We start from the raw sequence: 18194 nt of genomic DNA on the forward strand, positions 1-18194 counted from the left end.
TTCTGCCTCCCGCTGGTATCCTACGTGGCATGGTGGTTGCCCAAGATGATTTCGGAATAAAGAAGGACAAATTTGGGCTGGAGAGGTGGCTCGGTGGTTAAGAGCATTGCCTGCCCTTCCAAAGGTCCTGAGTTCAATTCCCAGCAACCACATGGTGGCTCACAACCATCTGTAATGAGGTTTGGTGCCCTCTTCTGGCCTGCGGACATACACACAGACAGAATATTGTATACATAATAAATAAATAAATATTAAAAATAAAATAAAATAAATCTTTCAAATGTAATTTTTTTAAAAAAAAGAAGGGCTAATTTGCTAATATCTGTGTGTGTGTGTGTGTGTGTGTGTGTGTGTGTGTGTGTGTGTGTGTTTGGGTGCACACTCCTGTGTGTGCACTTACAGAGGCCAGAGGAGGGCGCTGGGTACCCTGCTCTATTGCTTTCGTCTTATTCCTTCAAGACAGCGTCTTCCACTGAACCTGGAGGCCAGCAAGCCCCAGTGATCCTCCTGTCTCTGCCCCACAGCTCTGGAATTACAGATGTACATGCGTGGATTTTTCCGTGGGTGGGAGGATCTGAACTTGGGTCCTCAGGCTTGTGCAGCGAATGCTCTCGCCTCCTGAGCCGTCTGCCCAGCCCCTGATTCCCTTTTCACACCCCCCCAGGCTCCGATAAAGGGTTGTCGCTGTGAACCTCTCATCAACAAGCTGGAGAACCAGCTGGAGGCGACTGTGGAGGAGCTCAAGGCCGAGCTGGGATCAGTGCAGGATAAAGTGAACGCAAAGCTGGGACAGATGGAGACCAAGACGCAGCACCAAGTAAGCCAGAGGCTCCTCAGGTGTGAAGGCGAAGGCGACTTAAAGACAGATGTCAGGGCTTGTGGTGCAGTTCAGTGCTAGAGCCTGGCCGAGCATGTGCCAACCATGGGCATATAACGGAAGTCAGGATTATAAACGTTATGTGTTCCTGCCAGGGCATAGTGGCACATACCTGTAGTGCCAGCATGTAGGGGGCTGAGTCAGGAGGATCACAGATTCAAGGCAGTCTGGACAATAGTGAGATTTGGTCTCTAGAAAGGGGGTAGGGGAGAAGAAAGAAGCTGGGTGATGGTGGTGGCGCACGCCTTTAATCCCAGCGTTTGGGAGGCAGAGGCAGGTGATCTCTGTGAGTTTGAGGCCAGCCTGGTCTACAAGAGCTAGTTCCAGGACAGCCAGGGCCATTATACAGAGAAACCCTGTCTCAGAAAGAAAATAAAAACAAAGCAAAAAAAAAAAAAAAAAAAAGGTGAAAAAGGGAAAGGGAAGGAAGGAAGAAAGGAAGACAATACATTTTCATTACAGTGTTTCTTTAAAAAGAAAAAAGGAAAGAAACATTGGTATAGAAAGCGAATTACCCACAGGCCTGTAGTGATAAAAAATATTAATATTTAAGTTTATTTTCTTCATCTATGTTCTGCTGAGACTGGGTTCATGGTTTCAGGCTTGCCCCAGACGCCCTTTGTAGCGGAGGAGGCCTCAGATTTGTGGCCTTCCATTCCCATTGCCCGAATGCTGGGGTTGCAGGTCTGTGTTCCACATCTGGTCTCGTGTGCTGGGGACTGAACCCAGGCCTTCGAGTGTGTTAAGCGAGCACTTACCAAGTGAGGTACACCACCAGCTCCTGCGCTCAGCTTTCTATCAGGAAAGCTGTCGACCATAAAGAGAAGACAATGATGAAATAGCACTGCTTTTATACTTGTAGTGAGAGTCAACCAATTTTCTGTTTCGGTTTTAAGATAAAATCACACCATGTGGCCCAGGTGGGTCTTGAACTCTGACCCCTCTCCAAGTGCTGGAAACGTGGGCCTCCCATCCAGCCTAGGTTCTTGGTCTGCCGCCGTGGGTCCCTTCCACTGCTTCGCCAGTCCCTCCTCTCACCCCGGAGGAGACTGAGGTGCCACATCCTCTTGCTAGTTCAGTGTGCCCACTAGGGATAAGCCCGAATCCATCACATCTAAGAGAAGCAGCAATGACTGCGTGGTATCTGGGCCAGTTTTCACAGTTGTTCAAAAGTATTTGATTTAGTTGTTTTTCGCGGGTTATTTATTTATTTAATCTTTTGAGATAAGTCTTAAGTAGCCCAGCCATCCCCAAACTTACTGCATTGCTGGGATGATTGCCGCATGCTGCCACACCCTGCTGCTTGGCTTTAGTCCTGATACAGGATCTTTAGTGTTCCTGACTGCTGGATGCTGCGGTCTCTCTGAGTGGCTCCCAGTCCCTTCCGGCTTTTTGTCTTTGGAGCACCCGAGCCGGTTGTCTCAGAGAGCCTGCTGCCTTCTGGACTGGCTCCCTAGTTTTTCATGGGTGTTTAGGTTGTGTCTTCATCCTTGCATTTCTGCCCACAGGAAGGTCTAAGGCCATGAATGGTTCACGGTTCTGAGAGTATGGTCCCTAGGCGGCAGCAGCGGAGGCTGAGGTGAACTCTTGGGCCTGTTCCTGATTTATTGAGTTGAATTTAATCACCATGACTGAAATTCTGAGTGGGACCCACAAGCCTGTGATTAGCAAGACCTCTAAGTGCTGCTTCTAAGTCTGTGAACAGCAGTTCAACAGTTACTTAGGTTTCAATAAAAACGTCTGCAGGCCTAAGTCATGGTCAGTGGCGTGAACTCCAGACTGTGTTCTACATGGAGACTCTTAATGTCAGGGTACTCCAGGGCCGCTGATGCTAAGTTGGGTACTTGTTTTCTTCCACCGTGAAAGTATACTTTTCTCATCAGGACTAGGAAATGTGCAGTGAGTAATATTTTTCATTGAGATACATTTTAAGGAAGTATATGGAATGAAAGCCCACGCCAGTGAAGGAATGTGATTGCTAGCACCATTTCCTAGCACTGGCCTCCTCATCTTCGCGGGGTTTTTCAGCGCTCAGGACTGCTGTGATCTTTAGAGCCACTCGGTCCCATCCTGGCAGCCTTCTTTTCCATCCTGCAGTGTGCTTCACAGTGCAGCGCCGTGCCTGTGTGGGAGAATATTTGCATACCCTTTTACTTAATTTTATATGTCACGAGTACTGTCCTGTGTTTTTATCTGCATAATATTCGCCTATTAAAGAACATAATTTACTTAACCACTTATTATTAGACTTTTCTCCTACTCTTAGGAGTAAGATTAATGCAAACATTTATATATGTAATTTTTAGCTCCTTCTCAGACTTTAAAATGTTTTTACATTTAATTCAGTGTGTGTGTGTGTGTGTGTGTGTGTGTGTGTTTGTGTGCATTGGTGGAGGTCAGAGGACAACTCGTGGGAGCTTATTCTCTCCTCCGTGTGAGTCCCAGGGATTGAATTCCGGTTCTCAGTCTTGGTGGCGATGTCTTTACCTCTGGCTCATCTTGCTGGCCCGTCCTCAGCCTTGGGCTTAGTGTTAGGCTATGTTAATGCTCGGGATTCTTGATGAATGCTGACAGCTTACCTCGGAGGAAGGTTGTGCCAGTTTACATCCCTCCAGTATCTGGGGTTCTGTCTCAGATTTTTGCTATCATTTAATACTTTATTTTTTCAAGTTTGCATTATATGGACATTTTACTGTAAGTTTTATTTCCTTGTTCATAGTGAAACTGAACTCTCTCTCTTTCTCTCTCTCGATGCTGAATTAACACACATCCTCACTCTGTCTCTTCCTTTTTCAGACAATATCTCACTGTGTAACCCCGGTTGGCCTAGGACTTGCTATCTAGACCAGGATGGCCTGGACCCCTGCCTCTGCCTCCAGCATGCTGGGATAGCAGGTGCACCATGACGCCCACTGAGGCTGAACATTTTTCTGATCTACTTGCCTCTTGCATTTTGTGGAAAGAATATTTGAAAAATCTTCAGGTCAGGATGTATTAGTCAGTCTGTACCCCCAAAGGACTGGGCCAGATGAAAGCTAGATCCTTAGCTCCCCTCTACCCCCCACAGCTTAGTGTGGGGAGGATGGCAGATTGGCGAGAAGGCTCAGTCCTCTTTCTAAGTGGCAAGGACAGGACGTGAGCCCAGCAGCATAAGTCAGGTGCCTGGGCCAATGCTATCACTTGCACACCTGGCTTCTTGGTGTGGTCGTCTTTGTAGCAGAAGAGGAGGAGAAGGCATCCTGGGAAATAGGGAGAGTAACCAGTTTCCAGAAAAAACAAGGGAACCTGAGAGACACAAAGAGGAGGCTCACCCACCTCTTAGGAAACTGGTGCAGCCTCACTGAGAAAGTCCGCGTGCATCACCAACAAGACAAGGCTCACCAGCGAACCCTTGTGGCTGGCTCCTTCCAACACTGGCTTTTTCTCTGGGGCTCTGTCAGATCAGTGAGCTTGGTCTAGCCTAGGAGTCAGGGCCCTACAGGAAATGTTACAAGGCCCCAGAAAGGGCTTTGACTAAGTGATGGTGGTCACTTGTCCTCTTAAACCCCGACTGCTTTTAATGAAGCCCTGGGAAACACGTTCACCGCGGTTTTTAGATAGTTGTTCCTCATGATAGCTGTGACTCTTACATTTTAGGGCCAATCAGAATCCCTGTCTGCATTTGCTGATGTTGTATATTTTTGTGAACTCATGGTTTATTAAGCGCTTAGGGCTTAGGATGAGAAAAAGGGACAACAGTGACCTTATTAGAAATCCGTGCAGGAATTCTGAGAAGCTGGGGTTTCGTGCTGTGAACCAAGGACGGAAGGAGGAGCTGAAGTTGGCTGCCTCTTTTGTGGACGCTCCTGAGTGGAAGCCAGAGTCCATTCTTAGGCATTTCAGTGTGCTCTGTCTCCCTGAACCCTAGATGTGTGTTTTGGACAAACTGATGGTGGAGCGGCTGTCGGCGGAGAGAGCAGAATGCCTGAATCGCCTGCAGCAGCACGCAGCTGCTGAGAAGCAGGAGGGGGAGAAACGGCAGGTAAGCATCAGCCAGCCCTTCGCCGCTGAGTCATTGCCTGTCTGCCCAACTGGTCCAGGTCCAGCAGTGCAAACCCAGAGGCTGAGAGTGCGGGGACCATTTGTATTCCATAGCCTGTTGTTTGGTAGCCCAGTAACGTCAATAGCAAAGAGCACGCAGTCCTGTTTGAGCCTGTTGCTGAGTCTGCTGGCAGGAAGTGGAATCAGTATGCTGGAAAGGATGCTGTTCTGTGATTTGGCCGTTCATCTTCCTCTTCGGGAGTCTACTGCCTTTCCGGGTCAGCAGCAGGGCTGAGTACCTGGGAGTTTCTGAAAGCAACCAAAAACACCTGGCTTGGAAGATTTGCAGGGCATTTAGGCATCTGAGTTCTAGGTAACTCACGACCTTGGTTTGGTGGTAGGCCTAGCCGTGGGAGGATGAACAATCCCTAACCTTTCGATGTGTGTAACCTCAAGTGTCGCAAAATAAAAGTTCCTTCTTGGGGAGCAGAGGGCTGGCTTAGCAAGTGTGCTCTGCTCTCCAGAGGCCCCGTACCCGTGCTGGGTTGCTCACAACTGCCTGTGATCCCAGCTCCAGATCTCCTCACACACTTCTTCCCTCCAGTGGTACATGCACACGAGGGGCGTACATTCATGCAAACACACACGCATTTTTTTTTTAATCAAGGGGTGGGGGCAGAGAAGAGAGAAGGTGTGCACCCAAGGCACATATGTGGTGCTCAGGACAACTTGAGGAAGCCAGTTCTCTCCTTCTGTCGCGTGCGGTTCTGGGGATTGAACTGAGGTCTTTAGACTTGGCCGCCAGCGTTTTCAACAAATTTTTTAAAGATTATTTTATTTATTTATATGTGTGGGTGTTTTGTCTACATGTGTGTCTGTGCACCTTGTGGGTGCCTGGTGCCCTTGGATCCCCTGGGGCTGGAGTTAGACTATAAAGTGGTTGTGAACTGACGTGTGGGTGCTGGGAGTAAAACTTGGGTCCACTAGGAGAGCAGTCTGCCCTTAGCCACTGAGCCATATCTTCAGCACCCCAAAAGTTCATTCTTGATGATTTAATTCATAAGCCTTATCAAATTCAATCTTGTACGTATTATTTGTGGTTTCAGATGTCCTTGGTGGACGAATTAAAAGCCTGGTGCATGTTGAAGATCCAGAATCTGGAGCTGAGGCTTTCTGGAGAGTCTCGAACCTGTAGAGCTAAATCCACACCATCTCCTTGTGACTCCTCTCCAGGTGACCCGCTCACCACAGAGACCCACTCCCTGTCCTCCCTGATCTGAACATTGTCCATAGAGCAGAGCTGCAGCAAACAGTGAGGTCGGATGTTAGGAAGCATGGCGTATCCAGACCCATGAGAGCAAGGAATAAAATGAGGGACACTGACAGGTGACCTGGTATGTCTAAAGACCATGACCAAAAGCAGCCTGCTGAAGAGTTTATTTGGCTTAAACATCCCAGGTCACACTCCAGGGTAGGATCTCCAGGCAGGAACCTGGAGACAGGCACTGAGACAGAGCGTGAAGGAGATACTGCTCACAGACTTGCTCTTCCTAGCTTACTGGGCTTGCTTTCTCACACACCCCAGGACCACCTACCCAGGGGTAACAGTTCCCGCAGTGGGCCGGGCTCTCACCCATCAACCATTAGTGAAGAAAATGTGCCCACAGCCTTGCCTATAGGCGATCTGATGGAGGCATTCTTTCAGTTGAAGTCCCTCTTCCCACATGACCCTAGCTTATGTATAACTGACAAAAAACAACCAGCACAATGGGGGTCAGTAAATCCTGAAGATGGGGGGTGACGAAGGACCAGCTTTCTTTTGGGCAGGCCTTTCCCCTCCTTGCTCCTACTCAAGCAGCCTTTTGCCTTTACCTAACCCTGCAAAGCTTTTCAAGCAGCAACGGTGTCCCGAGCTTGCCGTGGGTGATAGGACACACTCTCAATGAAAACCCTTAACCTGCAATGAGTACACACGATCATTTTTAAAACTAGCACATGTTCGTTGTACAAAATGATGGATGGTTCCATTATATTTCCACACACTTGCATCATTCCAAATGCTCCCTGGTACCTCCACATCTTGATAATTCATTTCCTCTTCCCAAATAGCCCCTCTTCTATGTTATTGCTTTTAAAAAGTCTAGATTCTAGTTGGATATGGTGGCGCATGCCTTTAATCCCAGCACTCAGGAGGCATAGGCAAGTGGATATCTGTGAGTTCAAGACCAGGTTGGTCTACATTTCAAGTTCCAAGACAGTCAGAACTACACACACACACACACACACACACACACACACACACACACCACACACACACTTCAAAAAAAATAAAAAAATTCTAGATTCTGAATATGTGGGAAAAATATGTACCATCTGTTCTTTTTCGTCTGAGTTATTTCACTTACATTAATCTCAGGCTGTATCCATTTTCCTATAAATTATATAATTTTTCCTTTATGGCTGAATCAAGCTTCACTGTGTGTATAAACCATATTTTACTTATTTATATGATAATTCTAAAGACAGTGAAGCTGAGTAATTAGGTCCTACTGGGGAACTTTGAGAGGTCCAGTGCTTACTACAGCCCTATCAGTCTATGGCTTTATCTCTGTACTAACATGCTGAGACAGCTCTTGAGCCAACTCTTCATGCTAGGAATAGCTATGGAACTGCTGTTAGGAATGAACATGGGTTGAGTGGATCGGGAGTGCTGCACTCCTTCCTCTCAACTCTGCTGTACCCCGAAAATAATTCCCCCTCAAAAAGAGTTGCTGGTGGGGTGTGTGATGGCACCTGCCTTTAACCTCAGCATTTAAGAAGTGGTGGCAGGTGGATCCCTGTGAGTTCAAGACTATATATATATATATATGTGTGTATATATATATATGTATGCATGTATGCATGTGTGTATGTATGTATGTATAGTGACACCTGGTCTCAAACAAGCAAAGAAAAGGCCCAAAAAACAAATTGGTGTATAGTTCTATGTCCCAGAAACGTAGAGTATGGGCATATTCCCCCTCGTAGATCAGCACTCTTTCTGTGTTGAGACACTTTGTAAATTTTGTCATCCTAGGCATTAGAAACAAGACCCAGAGATTTCTAGAGCAGACAAAACAGGATAAAGGCAAGACCAGAAATCTAACCTATATGCTATTCCTGTGGCTAACACAGAATCCAAGAGAGCCCTGATGAAGTAAGATGAGAATCCTGGAGAAAACGTGAGAGGGAAGGAGAGAGGGAGGGAGAAGATGAAAGAAGCTCAGAAAAGGGGTAGGTGGTGCCTAGGAAGGTTGAGGCTCTGAGTACCCCAGGACTCTCAAGTGAGTGACACCCCAAATCTATGGCTAAATAAGGACATGCTCTGACATTCGTTTCTCCTTTGTAGATCAACCAGTGGTAGCTGCAGGGCCATCGGCTGCTTCCAACAGCTCCTCTCAGGTTGTGAGGCCCAAGGAGAAGGCACTCGGTGCCACGGCTGCCCAGAGACAGCAGCAGGAGCTGCCTCCCTCTGACTGCACAGGCTCCCGGTTAACGAAGGTCAAGGCCCCGGCAGCCCCCTGCCCCCTGAATGGGGCTCCCAAGTGTGATCAGCAGACTGGGACCTGTGTCAACAGAGGCACTCAAACCAAGAAGTCTGGCAGAAGTGGGCAGACCAAGCATCGAGGCCAGCAGCCCGCGGCCAGCAGCCCCTGTGGGCAGCAGTCCTCAGCAGCGGGCAGTGATGTCCGAGATGCCTCGCAAGCCCTGGAGCTAACCCAGTATTTTTTTGAGGCCGTTTCTACCCAGATGGAAAAATGGTATGAACGGAAAATCGAAGAAGCACGAAGCCAAGCCAGTCAGAAAGCCCAACAAGACGAGGCCACCCTGAAGGAGCACATCAGAAGTCTGGAAGAGGAACTCGCCAAGCTGCGGACAAAAGTGCAGAAGTAAAACCCAGACCCTGAGGTGAAGCAACGGGACTTCTGGCTTGGGAACAGGAAAGTGACTGTGTCCCAGGAGCTAGGGATCATGCACAGGTGGAATTGCCCTAGAAGTCACCCGTCTGCTGTGGACACGTACTTCTGTGCTCTGAAGTTACAAAAGCTTCGCTAGTTACACCAAGCCTGGGAAGCTTGAGGAGGTGCAGGTCTCACTCCTAATTCTAAACCTTAGGCCAGGTTCAGAAAAGCAAACCATCCCGAGAAGAGGAGGTGTGTGCCTAAGTCTGTGATTCAGTGACATGAGATGTGTTAGGAGCGAAGATTACTCTCTGGAAACGCTACAAGTAGTCATTCGCACCCACGTCAACACCTGCTGTGCCCAGCAGAGCCAGCCTCAGATGCAGCTGTGCCTAGCCGGTCCCAGCAGAGCCAGCCTCAGATGCAGCTGTGCCTAGCCGGTCCCAGCAGAGCCAGCCTCAGATGCAGCTGTGCCTAGCCGGTCCCAGCAGAGCCAGCCTCAGATGCAGCTGTGCCTAGCCGGGTCCCAGCAGAGCCAGCCTCAGATGCGGGAAGCCTTCTTTCTCCCCTGTAACTCTCAAAATGCTCATCTTTTAATTGGGTGAAAATCTTTCATATTTTGAGAGGAAATACATTTTAATGATCTCAGTGTCCGGTTTGTCCTAAGATAATTTTAAAGGTCATGTAAATATAAGGAGTAATCGCCGACTGAAAATGTCTGTCAAATGAGAAAAGTTTAAACCATTGGTCAGATACTGTGTTTTTAGTCAAAATAACTGAGACTGTCGGGAAAAACATTCATGAAACAACTCCAGCCGGTTCCTTAGACGACCTTTCTGAATACAAGACTTTTGTTCTGTATTTTGTAAACAATTAAAGCAATTTCACGGAAATTTAATTTCGAATTGACTTCTCTCACTGAAGAACATCAAGGTAAAAAATTGACTAACTCGACATCAGAAGGCTTTTCTTGTTTACTGAATGAAAAGTACCAGAGACTGAGGAAGTGAAGTTATCTCGGTCGAGACCCTGGATTTCTCTTGTAATCTTTTGGATCATGGATTATATCAGTCTCCACATATGTACAGAAAATTCAGTTGTTTCTCTAAGCCTAAAACCTAAAAACTACTGACCATGAATCGTGACTAAAATGCTGTTCATTGAGCCAAAGAGAAGGGATATTTCAGGAATCGTGTAGCTAGCCCTCTGTCAAGCCAAGTTTTTTTTTCCTTCTAGTGACAATCCATGAATATAGACATTCCTGTAAACGTGACAGGTATTCTGCGTACAGCCCAGTGAGTCCTGGTTCATGTGACTCGGGAGGTGCAACCCTTTCCCAGTCTCCTTCAGCTCACATGCCCGAGCCCTGCCCAACAAGATGTCACTCACTCCGGTAGGGTCGTCCCTTACTATACACCAAACTATTAGGAACTGCCTAGTACTGAAAGAGATGAAGTCCTGAGCTCAGAGTCATGCTCCAGGCAGGAGTTGTTTTCACCATTAGAATACTTATTACCTCAAGACATCCCTGTTGAACTGCAGAGAACAACTGTAATTGGACACCAAATCTCTACCACAGAGAATCTTGGTGGCTGTACTTTGATGATATACCTCCTACCCGTCAGAAGCAGGCAGCTTATCACTGTGAACTGGATATTTTGTCAAGTCATTAAGCATAGAGACCAGGCTATTGGTAAGGGCAGTCAGCCCCTTACCCACAGGGCTGACTGCTTAGTGGTGGGTGTTTGTTGTTGGTTGACTGTGTACCCCTAGGCTGGCTTTGAACTCATGATCTTCCTGTGGCAGCCTCCTTAAGTCTGGGGTTAAAGGAGTGAGCCCCATAGCCGATCATGTTTTGTCTGTAACACCAGGGTTAGGTTTGTCGCCGTTGTTCCTTAGCGTTGTGAAGCACTGCGGATCTGCTGTGCATTGTCCCCTGTGCTATGTGCTAAAAGAAACAAGCACCCCAGCCGTACCTTGACAAATCACTGTTTATATCATGTATTCTCATGTAGGTCATGCTTCAGAGGCCTAAAGTGTCAACAGCTGTGGAAAAAGTCATAAAACAGTAAAGTTGTACATTATTCATGTCCTTTAAAAAAAAAAAAGAGTTAGCACATCCAGTACACTGTATACTAAATATCTGTGGTGGATGTGTGAGTCCTCGCGTCGTTTTTGACTTGGGAAGTTCAAAACAGGCTTTTCACGTGTCTTTTTTTAAATTTTATTTTTGGTGAAAGGCATGTTGTCTCATGTTTTTCTCACCTTGAACTTGTGTTTCCTGCAAGCATTAAACATTGTTTTCAGTTCTGTTGGTTCTCTGCTCCTTATTTATGGCCATTTGTTCTGCTGATGGCACTCAAGAGTTCCTGAAAGACAGCCTGCACCCGGTCATTTTGCTGACTTAGAGCAAATGCATCTAAAGTCAACTGCAGGTGTCTTGCATCCTTTAATGTTGTTAATGCAAGCATATTAATACCACAAGGTACAGGACAGGATAGCACTTTTAAAAAATACAAGAACAAATTGATTTTCAGTAAATGCAAATGGTAATAAAAAAGGCTTAATCTTGTGTGTTGGGGGGTGGGCACATGAACGTGAGTACAGGTACTTGCTTAGCTCTGGGTCCCCTGCAGCTGGAGTAACAGGCAGTCAAAGCCACCCCATGTGGGTACTGGGATCTGAACTCAGGTCCTCTTCAAGGGTCGTATGCTCTTAACTGTTGAGCCATCTCTCCAACTCCCTAAAAATCTAAATCTAATGAGAATATAATTTCTCAAAATCCTAAATCCTGTGATCTGTGATTTATTAGGATGACTTTTGTTTTTAAATGTGAGCCTGATTCTATATAATCCTTTTCCAAGGCACGTGTAGGCTACTTCCGTTCGGAAGGCCTTTTCCTTAGTTCTGCTGGCCCGTGTCTCCCAAGGCACTGCTGGTGTAACTGATGCTCATGCTGTCCTCGGTTTCCACGGACTGATGTCCGGGCACATCCACGGCAATGCTTGCTGTGCTGAGTCTGAAAGGTGCAACCCGACCGCCCCTTTAGAGGAGGCAGGTGAAGCAGGGCAAACTGTTGTGGCTTCAGCCGCTTATGTGTTACACAAAGCTTTTGTGGGAAATCTTTCTCCGGTTTGTTAATTTCTCTCTTGTGAGACAGGGTTTCAACTATGCAGATCTGGCTGGCCTAGAACTCAAGGTCCTGGATTAGAGGTGGATTGTTGTTGATTCACGTGCATAAAGCCAATTGTTAAAACATCTTAAGTTCTAGGAACAAGTATGAGTCTGACATTCAAACAGATAACGGTCGATAGGCTGTACAATCCTGAGTCCAAATAAACTGAATTCAGGACGAGTAAAACTTTACCAGCATCTCTATCTGGCCAATGTCTCAACTGTGGTCCTGCACCCAAGGAAAACACTGCTGAAAGACCCTCCTCATGACCCAGGGTCAATTCCTAGCACCGACATGGCAGCTCACAACTGTCTGTAATTATAGCTCTAAGGGATCCACACACTCACACAGACACACATGCAGGCAAAACATCAATGCACATAAAATAAATAATCACACACACACACACACACACACACACACACACACACACGAAGGAGCCAAGCAAGACTTGGCCTATAAGCCAGAAAGGGGCTAATCAAAGCACCCGAGTGAGCCAATTAGAACTGTCCCTTGGAGATTAAGGCACATCTGGGTACTGCACTAACCTTTCCCTCTGAAAATAATTCCACCCAAAGTGTTTTATCTGCTCTAAAAATAATTACGCAGGGTGTGGTAGCACATGCCCGGCACTTGGCAGAGGCAGGTAGATCTCTGAGTTTATGGCAGCCAGAGCTACATAGTAAGTTCAGAGAAACAAAATCGAACCCCAGCTTGCCTTAGGGTGATTGGCAGCTGTATACGCTTTTAAAGAATTCCCTGTACGCCACTGTTGGATCATCATTAGCATCCACATCTCATGACTGCTGTTTAGTTCCAAGATATTAGACCTCCTCAGAGTCTGTATTTGAATTTGAATGTCAAGCAGACCACATGAGGGGACCATTCCAAGTCCTCTCTTTTCAACAATGTTCACAGAAACACATCCGCAATCCTGGCACTTGGTAGGTGGAGGATGGAGGATTAAAACAGGAGACCTGGTTTCAAAAACAAAAACCCAAATTGTTCACAAATGCTTGCTAGCAATATACAGCACAGGCTGTATATTTATTGGCTTAGAAAAGCATGGAGTTAGCTCACTTAGCAAGCAGAACTGTGTGTGGGACCCCAAGGCTCCAGGAGGTGGCGCTGTGCTCAGGCCACACAGGTCAAGCACATTTTGCACCATCTTTCCAGGCACCCAGTACAAGTTAGGTTCCCAGCCTGGAATCTGTGTTGTTGACAGGACACAGACTGCCTACAGGATAGCTTCAGAATCCTCAACAAGCTTCCACTTCCACTTAATTGTGTATGAATTTTATCTCAAGGGCCCTGATGTCAACTTTGTGATGTATTTCTTTCTCCCATTTTTGAAGGAGAGCGCAGTGGACCAAGACTCTGCCTTGATGGCTCGGTGTCCATGAGGATGTTAGGCGCAGGAGTTGAACTGCCCAGTCTTCCTCCTCTTTTTGCTTTTCAGTGTTCTCATCCCTTTCATTTCCAACAAAGCTCCGGCCATAAACCGTAGCACACCTGAAGAGCAAAGCCCCTGATACATGCTGTGGGACCCCAACCACAAAATTGTTCAGTTGCTACTTCATGACTGTAATTTTGCTAGTTATGAATCGTAATGGAAGTTTCTGGTATGTGACCCCATGCAAGGGTCATTCAGGTTGAGACACTGTGGTGGAGCATCTCCTAGAATCAGTACCCTGCCAGTTCTATTTTTGTCTTTGTTTTGTTTTTTCAGCTTGAGGTAGGGAGGTCACACCATACCCTTAGTCTAAAGATGGTACAGCAAAACCCACACATGCTCTACAGAGCATTAAACTGTTTACTGAAAAACACACAAAGCTCTCCTGTTTCTAACAAAAACATGGATCTTCCCTGAACTGTAACCCTTACCTTCAAAGCACGAGACCTGCAGATGGCTCTAACTGATGTAACATTTGGACACATTGCCTGGAGGTGGTGGTGCACACCTTTAATCCCAGCACTTGGGAGGCAGAGGCAGGTGGATCTCTGTGAGTTCGAGGCCAGCCTGGTCTACAGAGCGAGTTCCAGGACAGCCAAGGCTACACAGAGAAACGCTGACACATTGTGTTTACTGTAAACATATTCATTAGAATGTTTCCTGCAGCAAATGGAGAAATCGACTCTTGAGAATTACACCGCATACCCCAGTTTTATTATACCAAGGGTGTCTGTGGACCTAACCACATTCTCTCATTCAAAGTCAGTATAGTCTTAGAATATTCAGAGTTGTAAAGCCATCTACATGCCTCCAAGCTGCCCTACCCATTCACTGGGAACGCTCTGTCCTAGTCTAAGGCAGTACCAAGGAAGCAGAGGCTGTTGCAGCTGGCTCCTCTAACTTAACAATGTTATCAAGGTCACCCACGAGGAGCATGGAGCAGTTCTTCACTCGTTTTATTGCAAAATAACATTTTAATGTACACTACACTACATTTTAAATACCCAAGCCATCAGTTCGTGGATATTCTGAATCTAGTATCTGGTTAGCATGGAGAATGCTTGAACTCATACGGTGGTGGCGAACACCTTTAATCTGAGCACTCAAGAGGCAGAGGCAGGTGGATCTCTGGGCTTGAGGCCAGCCTGATCTACAAAGAGAAAAACCTGTGTCCAAAACAAAACAAAAAAAGAACTCTGTATATACTTTTTATAGGCATGGCTTCAGTTCTCTTGATTAAAGTCAAGACTTGCTGATGTATGAGGTAACTCTGTGTCACCTTTTATTTATTTATTTATTTATAATCACATTCTCTCTCTCTTGTTTATGTGCCGCAGAGACCGTGAGGAGGTCAGAGGATAGACAACTTTCTGAAGTGGTTCTCTCCTTCCACCATGTAGGTCCAGGGGTCAAACTCATGTTCCTGGCAGCAAGAGCCTTCCTTATCCGCGGCGCCATCTCACCAAGCCCTCTAGTTACCTTTTCAAGAACTAATAGTCTGTTTCCCAAAGTGGCTGCTGCTGTTTAACTTTCACCTGAGTGTACGGTTCCAAGCGCCCATCTTCACGCTAGGTCACTTGCAGCCACTGTAGTGGAAATGTCAGCGCCTTGCCTTGCATGCTTGATTGGCATAATCATCTTGTCCTTTGTGACAGTGGCTTTGAGCCCGTACAAAATGTATGGGGATCTGAAAACCTTCCGGTTAAGACTTTGCTAAAGCGAGTGTCCTTTCTAATTCCTTTAGCTGCATATTGCCTTGAGTAATCATCATTCGGATTGTATCCTGTAGAAGAAAGGGGGCAATCTGGTCATCGTTTTTACCCAGCTAACCATGGCAGAGTTCTATTCTCCTATCTGCTACATTCAAGCAGCAACAGTGGCTGGTTACAGGTTGTAGCTGCGGGCTTACCATGCCCAAGGTTCTACATTTAATCCCCACACAAAAGAATCCCCAGCAAGAAACCAATAGTGGGAAGTGCAAGCCAGCTGCTGCTGCCGTACAACAAACGTAAATACCAGAAGAGCCTCAGCGGTGATCAAAACGGACCACCTTACCGGCATATCCCAAGATGTTCGCAGAACTTGACAAGTTCAACAACACAACAGGGCAAAGGAGCCTCGTTATGGCCTTGCTCTCACCTCTTCTGTGGCGCTTTTGTTCCTTTTGAATTCTTCCCTGGCCCAGTCCTGAAGGTACTTTCGGTCAGCCTCACTGGGAACTTGCCTAATCGCTCGCAAGATCTTTCTGTAGAGGACGAGAACTTGTTGTCTTCTCATGAACTGCTCCGGGAAGGAGAAAAACAAATTACAACTAAATACCCACCAGCTCCATCTAAGCAAACAACCCGCAACCAGAAAAGTCCCTTTAAACAGAACAAGACAAAAACCAAAGCTCATCCCGGCGGTTTGCTTGGGCAGTGCAGACCAATTGGCCCTCGGGAGGCTGCACGCCGAGGTGGCGGTGGCTGTGGGGAGTCAGGTCTCAGGGACAGTGCCTCAAAAGATCACAGGCGACACCGCTCCGGCGGGCGCCGGGGGTCTGGGGGCTGGGAGAACCTGGGTTACCTGCTTCAGCGTCAGCGCCCCGGGAGGCAAGCGGGAGGACGCCATGGCAGCCGCCTGGTGCGCAAGATCGGAAGTGGAGCCTGGGGGTGACGGGAACACGGAAGCGGAAGTAGGAGGCGGGTGAACCCGGTTTCTAGGAGACGGACGCTTGAGGCTTGTGTTTCAGCTGGGTCTTGCCCACCGTCAACGCCGCAAGGAACTTGTCACCTAGGAGCTTAAGCGTTTTACCGGAGGGGAGAAATTGTGAGCTTTTTGAGCACCCTTGATGTGTATAACGGAAAAGACCGGACCGGCGTTTAAACTAGTAATTTCTACTTGGCATTCTGCAAACTTTTCTTTTTCTCCGAGCTTTATCCTCAGCCGGTAGCCATGGCGATCGTTGCGGCTCCATGCACTTTTCCTACTCGTGGGGCCTCTGGCTTTTTGTTTTGTCCCCCACACCACACACCTCCCAGTGTCCCGTATGTAACTGCTCAGAACAGCTCCAGATGCAGGACTCCAATTCTCAGTGTTGACTTCACAGGCATCATGAGTGATGCTCAAACCCATGTGCTTTGTCAGATTTTCTCTATATTGTGGGAGCTTGAGGCTCCCACTTGAAGCATCTGGGTTGATGGCAAGCACCTTTACTGTCCGAGCCGTTTCAGTGGCTTTTGGAAATTTTCTTTATACAATTATAACCGCTTTAACTCTACATTAGCATGCTTGTTTCTTTTGAGACTTCCCAGTTTCATCTTCTCCTCACAGCTGTTGTAAAACTGTATCACACTGACAGTTTTCTTTAAATATATTTACTTAGTCTACAAGTTATTTTTATTAATGGCATGATATGGATCTAAGTTCTTTTCCCGCCCCTAGGCTAAAAATTCAAGGTCATTTATTAAATAATTCATAACTTTCCCTGGCCATGGTGGTAATCTTTTTGACCACAGAGTCTTTTAGGGTCTGAATCTGTTCAGGCTTGTTTTAATCTTGGACTAGTAGTATGTGTAAATTTCGCTTTGAGGGGGAGCAGAAGTGGGGGTGCTGTGAGTTTTGGAGCTCGGATGGAAAAGTATCCTGGCAGTTGGGAGCCAAGGATACCACAAAGTCACTGTAAGCTTTGCAGCTCTGCTCTGGGAAAGGTTTCCAGAGGGCAAGTGTAACAACTCTGCTCTGGCCAGCAGAGTTCCACAGCTCTGCTCAGGTCCGGCAAAGGGTCACAGCTCTGCTCTGCTAGGGGGAAAGTTTCCCATTAAAGTGCTAAAGTTCCACCCTGGCTCCCTCGAAAGTTGTTCCTGATGGCCTCTGCTCAGGGTGCAATTGTCACACTGCACAAGTCTCACTGAAGAGATTTACTGGGAGGCAAATATTCAGGAGGGCAGCTGCCTCTAAACAGAACACAGGTTATATAGGACTTCTTGGGGGTGGGCATTCCGGGATGGTTTAGGATTGATGGGGTTTTGTGGCCTGATTCTGGGGCAAGCTGAGGTATTGGTGGGATTACAAGTCCTTGGCCCTTGTCTTGGGGTCAGGTCAAGGTCAGAGTGTTTTCCTGACCCGTTTGCCTTACCAGGTGTCTGGCAGATATAGTAATTTCTTATTAGAATATTTTATTCTTATTCTCTCTGTCCCTTGGGAAGGCACTGAGCTGTTTTTCTCCACATCACCTGGAGATATTTGTTGGAATTCTGAGCTAGTGCTGGGCCTATGAATCAGGCATGGAGAACAAGTATTTGTACATTCTTTTTCTCTACAAACAATTTATGCTATCCACAGGCAGCATTGGCATATGGACATGTATTTCCTGTCGCAAAGATTTATATTTTGGATAGGAAAACTTGGAAGGTCAATGCAGTGTCACTAAGTTGGCTGAGGGTAGGTTCTTGCCCCAAATAAACTCCCGGTGCCAAAGCTCAGGATTTTTAAAGACAAAAACCACAATGACATCATTATCAAGGAGAACCTGGTAACACTTGTTGTGACGATACATCCAGCAGATATTTAGGTTATGTATCTGAGCTATGCCCTGACCATGCCACCAAAGTGAATGTGACTGTTCAAGGGGGCTAAGGAACTGAGGAAGTTCTTTTATTTATTTATTTGTTATGTATACAATATTCTGTCTACATGTGTGCCTACAGGCCAGAAGAGGGCACCAGACCTCATTACAGATGGTTGTGA

At 46.8% G+C, this 18194-nt stretch overlaps 2 protein-coding genes and 1 long non-coding RNA gene across 8 annotated transcripts in view; 1 reads left to right on the plus strand and 2 right to left on the minus strand.

Annotated features, from left to right (window-relative positions):
- The window catches only part of Ankrd6 (ankyrin repeat domain 6), a 145341-nt gene extending 134193 nt beyond the window's left edge, over positions 1-11148 (plus strand). For all 6 annotated transcript variants that reach the window (XM_087897203.1, XM_087897205.1, XM_087897204.1 and 3 more), the window contains 4 exons: positions 665-817; positions 4785-4898; positions 6004-6130; positions 8286-11148. In XM_087897203.1, coding sequence (XP_087753329.1) covers positions 665-817; positions 4785-4898; positions 6004-6130; positions 8286-8830 — 939 coding nt within the window. In that variant the 3' untranslated portion in view covers positions 8831-11148. The remainder of the gene's footprint in view (positions 1-664; positions 818-4784; positions 4899-6003; positions 6131-8285) is intronic.
- On the minus strand, positions 1712-4791 carry LOC148119570 (uncharacterized). The gene is made up of 2 exons (XR_015735117.1): positions 4193-4791; positions 1712-2999 (listed from the first exon to the last, which is right to left on the minus strand). It is a non-coding gene; the product is annotated as an uncharacterized LOC148119570 (long non-coding RNA).
- A 3599-nt stretch (positions 11149-14747) lies between the features above and the next one.
- On the minus strand, positions 14748-16122 carry Lyrm2 (LYR motif containing 2). The gene is made up of 3 exons (XM_048420175.3): positions 16032-16122; positions 15606-15746; positions 14748-15249 (listed from the first exon to the last, which is right to left on the minus strand). Exons 1-3 carry the CDS (start codon positions 16074-16076, stop codon positions 15169-15171), a joined length of 267 nt encoding a protein of 88 aa, XP_048276132.1. The 5' UTR covers positions 16077-16122; the 3' UTR covers positions 14748-15168.
- Between the last annotated feature and the right edge of the window lie 2072 nt (positions 16123-18194).

The sequence above is a fragment of the Myodes glareolus genome, chromosome 16, assembly GCF_982192425.1.
Source record: "Myodes glareolus chromosome 16, mMyoGla1.1, whole genome shotgun sequence".
NCBI classification, from domain to species: domain Eukaryota; kingdom Metazoa; phylum Chordata; class Mammalia; order Rodentia; family Cricetidae; genus Myodes; species Myodes glareolus.